Source organism: Anarrhichthys ocellatus, unplaced genomic scaffold (genome assembly GCF_004355925.1).
Source record: "Anarrhichthys ocellatus isolate YVR2014 unplaced genomic scaffold, GSC_Weel_1.0 scaffold8, whole genome shotgun sequence".
Classification (NCBI taxonomy): Eukaryota; Metazoa; Chordata; class Actinopteri; order Perciformes; family Anarhichadidae; genus Anarrhichthys; species Anarrhichthys ocellatus.
This window is the reverse complement of record NW_022280038.1, coordinates 8,626,410-8,634,676: the sequence shown is the minus strand read 5'-3', so window position 1 is coordinate 8,634,676 and position 8,267 is coordinate 8,626,410. Positions and strand designations below refer to the sequence as shown.

Below are 8,267 nucleotides of genomic sequence, written 5' to 3'. Positions count from 1 at the left end.
TATAGCAGCTTTGGCTAACCTGCCTTCAGCAATTTGAATAACTTTTAAAATATGTCAGTTTAGCTTGCAAACACATTGCGTCATGAAAACGAAACTGTTACCTCTAGAAAGACCAGTAAATATGATATAAAGAACATAACTCCTTACCTTACTTTCGTTGTGAAGTCAGTCGATGGTTAAAAATACAACTACGATGACAAAACAGCTAACGTTACTACTGCTGTTACTGCGTCATCGACGTGCGACATGCAAATAGGATTAATTTCCGGGTGTCATATTTGGCCAACAATCCCGTCTTTCTCAAACGTTTCGCTTCAGGATGATATTATTTTAATAAATGTAGTATATTTACTGGTTCTGTCCGTACATATGGGCATATCATCTGCGGTGGAAGAAGCTTTGTGATAATATAATTGAATTGTGAAGCATGCACATGGGAGTAGTTAGCCTTCTAAACCAGATCACTCCTTAGGTTAAGGGGATTAAGCAACAAACCTAATTGGTTAATTTAAGGGAAAGGATAATGGATTTAATAAAAGTCCTGTCTTTCAGAAATCCCGTTTGACAAATTACTCCAAAGTACAAGAAGCATGCCATACTATATACATGTTGTGGTTGGTCGAGATGGAGCTTTTAACAGCTTTACATACTTTTGCATAGTTGATTGTATTACAGACAACATATTTTATTGTAACCTTTTTATTTAAAATCTCTGAAAAGTAACAATAGATGTTAGATAAATAGCCTGGCGGAATTCATTGTGTATTCATGTTTTCCACCACTGCATTTTATGTGTGTGTGTGTGGGTGTGTGTGTGTGTAGATATAACATTCCATCATGCTTCTCTACCCCACTGGTTAATTTCTCATTCAGGACATTCATTCATCTTTAAACATGCACTTTGCTACAGTTTACACCATCTGGTTTGATTCTAAACTGCATTTTTGTTGCACTGGCACTCACTGTGTGCAGAAACAACAACATTGAATCTAATCAGATCTAATCTTTGATCTTCAATAACATGGTTGGGGCGGCAGGAGAAATTTATAATATGCAAATTTCTCCTGCAGCCCCACCCATGTCAATAACCATGTCTCACTTTGCATATCAAAAGTGTCTTTTGAATATTGTCCATAGCATTCTCGGTGTTCAACATTTCAGCTCTGTTCAAGGCTGTGTTATGACCTATTAAGCCTCTACTGCTCGGTTTGATGGCATGCTGTTTTGGGGCTTTTCACATCCCCCCCTGCCAGCTGTTTACTTTAAAATCCCAATTTAAAAACTGTGATCACAGTAATGCTGTCATGTCTAACATAATTTATAATTCCTCTTTCCAAACAACATCACATGTTTTATGAACATACTGCATAGCATCGTATCTAACTGACTCTTTCCAGCCTACATCACACGACCTATCAACATCACTTACAATACACTTTAAAGCCAATCATTTTTTACCATGAACGTTTTGGTCAAAAATGTTGACACACACAAGGACATTTACTGTGGTTGTCAGTAGCTCTCAATATACTTACACACAGTGCAGATCACAAATTTAAATGAAGATCACATATTTATTAAAGGCAAGAGCTGGATAACAAACATACATCATACGGGTCATATCGTCATGGTAAACTGCATTTACAGGGCCAAGGAACAAGTAGTGCAAGAGTGCATGTTAGGGCAAAAAGATGCTCAAATAAACATTCCCATATTTACGTGTTGTTTCTTTAGGTCATCTCTACCTCTAAATACTGTAAGTGATTGAGCCCCCCCTGTTCTCCTTCTTCTAAATCCACCTCTATGTTGAGCCCATATAGAAACCGAATATATAAACATGCTGTATATGTCTTTGGTCATATGAACATGTACTGCATATCCAACCCATAAATACAAATACCATGTATGTGGTTTTTTGCAAAGCAAGTGATAAGTATTAGAGAAGTTAATTTCAAAAGAATGTATGTGTCTAGTCTGAACATGCTGTCTGTTGTTTGGTTCACTGTTGCTCTGTACAACCACTCCTCACGGTTTGGCTTTGTTTCCTGTTGAAAAGACTCCAACTCCTACTGCGTATGGGAATGGGTAACTCTGAGTACTCTGTGGAAGTCCCCATTTTTGGCCAATCTTTAGTCTGGCAGATGTCGTTTAGTATCTGCCTCTCATCAGAGCGCTCGTCAGAGTAAGATTGAAGTGTCATTAAATTCTCCAACTGCAACAGCGGTACAGACCCAGGCTGAATAAGGGTTATAGAAAAGGAGTTGAAACAGGCCCACGATCTTTAGTACTACTACCATGTTTTTTATCACCTCGATGAGCTGTTCTGTGTGTACATTTGCTTATTTTAATGCTTTCTTATAGATACAGTTCAACTTGAATTGTAAAGCTCTTGTTTATTGGTGTTTTGGTGCACATAGTACAGATATTCATTCTAAAATGACGCAAAGGTCTTTGGTGATCTCTTTACGTTTCATCTAGAGCCATCATTGGGTTTGTTCATTTCCATAACAATTCTTTGAGAATAGAATGTCATGAAATGTTGAACACAGATTAATTATGAATATAAATGCAACAAAAATCACGTTCAAAATGAACAGCAGGCATAAAAACAGATGATCTACAAACAATATTACAATAGAATAAATAAATGGAATAATTCAAGCAAAGCAACAATCAAGCCTTTTAGAACGAAGAACACGAACGGTATCTGATTGATTTGTCTGGCTGCTGCATTTTGTTATTGGTGAACTGGGAAAAGAAAATTAAAACTTAATCAACCAGGGAAAGCAGGTTGGAATGACAGTGATCTACATTAAATATAAGGTGTATTGTACCTTTGTAACATTTCTCATGGAGTAAAAACATTGTGTGACAATTTTTACATTAAACAAGATGAAACCATGACCAGATTAATTTAACCAAAGAATGCAGTACTGTACATGTATGGTACACAATTTGTATTTCATAATTTGAACATGTCAAGTCTGCCTTTTTTCAGATGCTAAGGTGGTCAATTTACAACAAAGTTGTCATGTTATATCCATTTAGATTTCCATTCCCAGGTATACTTCATTAAACCCGTGGGGCATAATTAATCTGCAACTGAAAAGGAGTGGCTCCTTTTAAAGAAGCGGCCTTTCATGTTTTGCCATGGTGATATCATAAACTGTTGGAAATAAATCCAGCCAAGAAATCGAGCTGATTTCCACTTATGAAGGTGAATTGAATGACTGAATTGCACATGAATTCAGCTGCCGTATTTTCTTGGGTCTACATTGCGTTCTGTTTAAATGCAGGACTTGGGCAAGAAGAAAACAAAGTACTCAACGTAGTCTAACAACATCTTGGTAAACAATACAGTAATATGACACGTTACGGTACATACACTTTGCCTTCTCTGGAACACTAAACTCTTTCCCTTCCCTTACTGCCATGCAAGCTGGGAGGTTCAAACGCCAGAGGAGGGCAGCTTAATAAAATGAATTAATGGTTGACTTTGATTTCCGGGTGTCAATTTACTCATTATGTTTCATCATTTTTTACAGTCCATGTATAGCTCAATGTTTTTGATCTGACACTATTATTGTGTGCATCCTTGTGATTGTTTTGCAGGTCATTGACTTCCAGCGTCCAAGAGTCCTTTTGATATGTGACGTAGTCATTGCATCAATATTTAATTCATTGTACATCGATTCACACACCGACTGAACCAGGAACTGATTTCTGACAAAACCATAGATTTTGGTTCCTGAAGAAAGGTGGCAGGGGAGAGGAGAAGCTGTATTTGTGTCACTGATATGAAACTTGCACTCTCATGTTACAATTAAATAGATTTTTTATGTATTGGGGAGGACTTTGTGTAAGCCCTTTGGCTTTTCTCCTCCCTTGAACATATCTATTAAGCTCTATGATTACATGTTTTCTACCATGCTTTAATTGTGCGAACAAATAAATCACTTCAGTGAATTGAAAATATGCATTTATGGTTTTTAATTCAGATTGCGCAATGCATGAACTTTTCAAACTTCCAGCGAATGTAATATTTTCCCTGTCAGTTGAAACATTTCATTATCTTCCTCCCTGTTTGAATTCATAAATCCTTTTCACATTTCACTGAAATGGTCCAAATTGGAAGGTCGGCAAACAATACTGTTTTGAGGACGCAATAAGGTCCGCTATTATGTGCTTTTATGAATCCGATGGAGAAATGTGCAAACTGAAGCGGATATTTGGCCATGGTAGAATAGAGGTGATAAAGGCTGACTAGCTTCTCTTGATTATTCATGGTGGTAATATATGTGAGAGCTGCAGAGAGAGAGAGAGACAGTGAGAGAGAGCGAGAGAGAGAGCTGGGACTTTTGAGACAGGAACAATGGTTGCTGCCATGAAACATGAGATAACAGCGAGGTGGAGGGAGTGAGGGAGGGAGTCTTTTACAATGGCTGCTAATTGGCCTGCACACGCCCAAAGGACCTGCCCTTAAAAGACCCTGTGTTCTGCTGCTTTTCAAGTGTTTAGCTATTCATGCTTTCGATTGTACATGAACACAGAGAAAATCCTGTGTCATGTTTTAGAATATGAAAATCTGGAAATGCTGAGATGGGTTGGTGTGTGTTTGTTTTTTATCACTTGGGAAAAATATGAACACAAAAATTGATCCCCTTTGATTTCCCTCAGGTGTGCGTGTTTAGACCATCTACTATAAAGCAAAGAATCTGTGTCTGTTCGTAGGTGTGTCCTTCCCATATTATTCAATTTACTTTACCCTCGGCGGGTGTAGACTATTGCTCGGGGCCCAAGACGGTGCTTTGGTAAGATTTGGTGCAGACACCCGACACGCTCAATATCAAACTTTGAATGAACAGGCAAATTGCACTCTAATCAGCTGCAGGGGAGGGGATTCAGAGCTTCAGGGCTATGCAGACTGAGTCCATCTTGTCGTACACAAGCGGGCAGACCGCGGCTCATTGACTGCAGTTCACATTACAACTAAACTCTTCTTCACTTTCCCGGATGTCAACACATGCAGATAGGCAACTAGAGGCAGGATTGAACCACAGAGTATGTCACCGGGGTGACCGTGAGTAAACTGTGAATTGGATGTGCTTTCCCCTGTGAGTAAGACTTTATTTCACCGCTGTACGACTTGATATTAACTATTAACAATGACTTTAGCACCTACAAAATACCTCTGCTAATAAAATCCATGCTACTTTATATCTGCTGTGGTTATGTCAAAGCAAGCGACTAATATGCCTTTTTGGAAATAACCTCAGCTAAGTGTATTTCAACGATGTTTCTGACTACGAGTTAACACAACGTTGGTGTGTTTTTCAGGGGCAGATTTATTGATTTGGGGCCCCAGGCAAACGCAATCCAATGCTTTACTTTCCACCCTTTCTCTGGTAGTAGTATACAGTTGATTTGCATATTTCTTAAGTGCTTTTTGGGCCCTTTGTAAGTTATTTTGGGGTGCGATAACTTAGATAGGTAACATAATTCAATATTTTTCATATCCAAACATCAAAATAAATCTATAGCTGTTTGGGGCCCTTTTAGTTGGGGGCCTCAGGCTCAGGTTGCCTACCTTGCTTAAAAGTAAAGTCTGCCCCTGGAGTTTTTTTCCTGAACCAGAGTGTATTTCACCAGTGTTTCTGACCATGAACAGCAGTGAGTTGGGTGTGTGACGGAACTGTGTCGTTAGTGTATTGCTGAGGGCCCAAGGAATGGCAGTGTTGAGTGTGAATATTTTTGTATGAGTGTTTTTGAGGAAGCTGAGAGCAGCAATACCACAGGCTAAGCATTCAGCCCGTTCTTAAAAGGCATATTTTGAACAGACACTGCACTGGTGTTTTTGAAATTCAGGGTGTTTCACTTTTCAACATTTAAATGCATAATGTAATTCTGAGGAAAAAAGCTTACACCAGAAGCCAAACATTCACGGCTTCATATCTGCGCTTGCTTTTGAAAAATGAAAAAAAGATGTTCAACCAAAGAGAAATACTGCTCGAAGTCCAAATATCTCAAAAGGTAAAGGAATATTTTCAAAATGAGAATCCAGCAATTATTGAATCACCCTCATGTTAGTTGAAAAGACAGAGTTGAAGTTTGCAGGATGATGACACACAGAACCAGTTAGCCTTCATAAATCTCAGCCTTTTACCCAAACTACAGTAGTTATTTCACTGCACCAAAACACTGGCTATTTTTACCACAAAAAAACACAGGTTTTGTTATAACTCAAGTATTAAAAGGGCAATAGTCTATAGGACATAATAATATAAAGCTTTGACTCTCTGGACCTATATTAAAATCTTTTGAACAAACTATTATCTATTTTAAAAAAAAATGAAATGAGACATTCACTTTTGCCTCATAGGATTTAACTTAATATATAATATGTTGACCTATTTCTGTTACCTAGACAACCTACCTGCTCATTACATAACCACACTGAGGATTATTTGAATACTTAATCATGAGCAGTGTCTAGCCAATGAAGGCAGACTATTGCACGCTTGTGGAGTCACGATTTGCGTTTTAGTTTCGTGTTATGCATCATCAAACTTCCATTCTTAACAGTAACGGAAATGAGCCATGTCTGGGTGTGGAGTGCAAGACTGGACAAGTGCACACCCACACATTCTGAGTAAATCATGACGTCTGTCTCAAATGCATGAATATGCCAGATAGCCCCGGGCTAAAGCTCCGTTGTGACGCATCAACGTCCGTCAGATACCAGCGAATGGCAACAGTCATTACATACTGCAGGGAGATGATACAGAGCTGAGTATGTGGCAAGGAAGCTTTGAAACAAGACCAATTAAGATCCTGTTGAAGACCATCTCATGTGACATGGGAATGAAGAAAGATAGAATGATAAGGAAGGACTGATAAGAGGGACAAAGGGTGTGTTGTTCTGTGCATCTCCAAAACCACATATCATTTATCATCTGCTGTTATTGAAGTCTTTCCAAGGCATTTTGTCAGCCATGCGATGTTCTACTGCTTAGCAAGATGTGCAGGGTGGTTTTTCTGTGTTTTCCATAACTAAGCTGCTGTTTGAACTTCATTCATTCACACCACAATGTGCTGATTGATTTGTTTTAGCCTATGTAAGTCCAGTCCATGTCAATGTGTCCTTGGGTAAGGCACTTAACCCTAAATTGCTCCCAAAGGCTGTGCCATCGGTGTGGGTGTGAATGGTTGGCTGGCCCTGATGGATGGTGGCACTTTCCAGCCATCAGTGTATGAATGGGTGTGAATGGGTGAATGACATGTAGGGTAATTACCAGGTAATTACATTGTTACATTTGACCTCATTATAAAAAGACATAACTCAAATGCTGCGTATAAAGTGAATACTGCCCATCTTTTTGCATGCATAAACTGGCAGGAATGTGTTGTGTTCTTCTTCATTTTTTATATTGGAAATTTCTGAGTGAGAAACTTGATGGGAATACTATGTCATAAAAATTCTGCCTTTATTTTTTCTTAAATTGAATATCCCACTCCTTTGATAATCATATTAGTTTTCTCCTTTAGGTTGTTTTGTTTAAATTCCTTTGTTTATCTTTTATAAAAATATATATTTTTCTTATGTGTTATGTATATATGTATGTATGTATATACTGTATGTGTGTTGTTTTTTGTTGTATTCTTTTGTTAATTAACATTAAGTGGCAGTAAATGTAAGACTTAGGCTCATCAACAGTGTATTTGGTATGTCGTTTTATTTTGTAATAAGATAAGATAAGGTAACATAGACTTTATTGTCCCGAAGGAAATTTGTCTTGGAAACATACATACAGTGTATACAGTGCCATAACATATGGATTACATACATTACATACACAGACTGTCGCCAGTCCACATACCCGCACACACAGTACAGTACTTGCAAAAGACTGCCACCAGCCAACAAAGACATTTCACACTGCCCATTGTATAACGCACCAGCAGTGTATAGTTAAGATATTAAGAATAAATAAAAATCAGTGTTACAGGGGTTAAGCTCTGGCTAGCTTGCCATAATAGCTAGCTTGTAATGTTTTAAACTGAAGTGTTGATGTGATCAGTCAGTGATATTTCTTCGGAAATATCTTTCCTTTTGCATCCTCTTCCAGCGAGGAGTACCTAATAACTTAAGTAACTTCCCGAACAACTGGATTTTGAACTGGACAAGTGTCTGTGTGTTGTGTATCAGGAAGAGGAGGGGGAGGGGGGGGGGGGGGGGGGGGGGGGGGGGGGGGGGGGGGGGGGGGGGG

At 38.6% G+C, this 8,267-nt stretch overlaps 1 protein-coding gene across 1 annotated transcript in view; it reads right to left on the bottom strand.

The window, feature by feature from the left end:
- apip (APAF1 interacting protein) overlaps nt 1–2,116 on the bottom strand; it is a 24,132-nt gene extending 22,016 nt beyond the window's left edge. The window contains exon 1 of the mRNA XM_031848773.1: nt 2,071–2,116. Within this exon, the coding sequence (XP_031704633.1) occupies nt 2,071–2,116 (46 nt within the window). The remainder of the gene's footprint in view (nt 1–2,070) is intronic.
- Between the last annotated feature and the right edge of the window lie 6,151 nt (nt 2,117–8,267).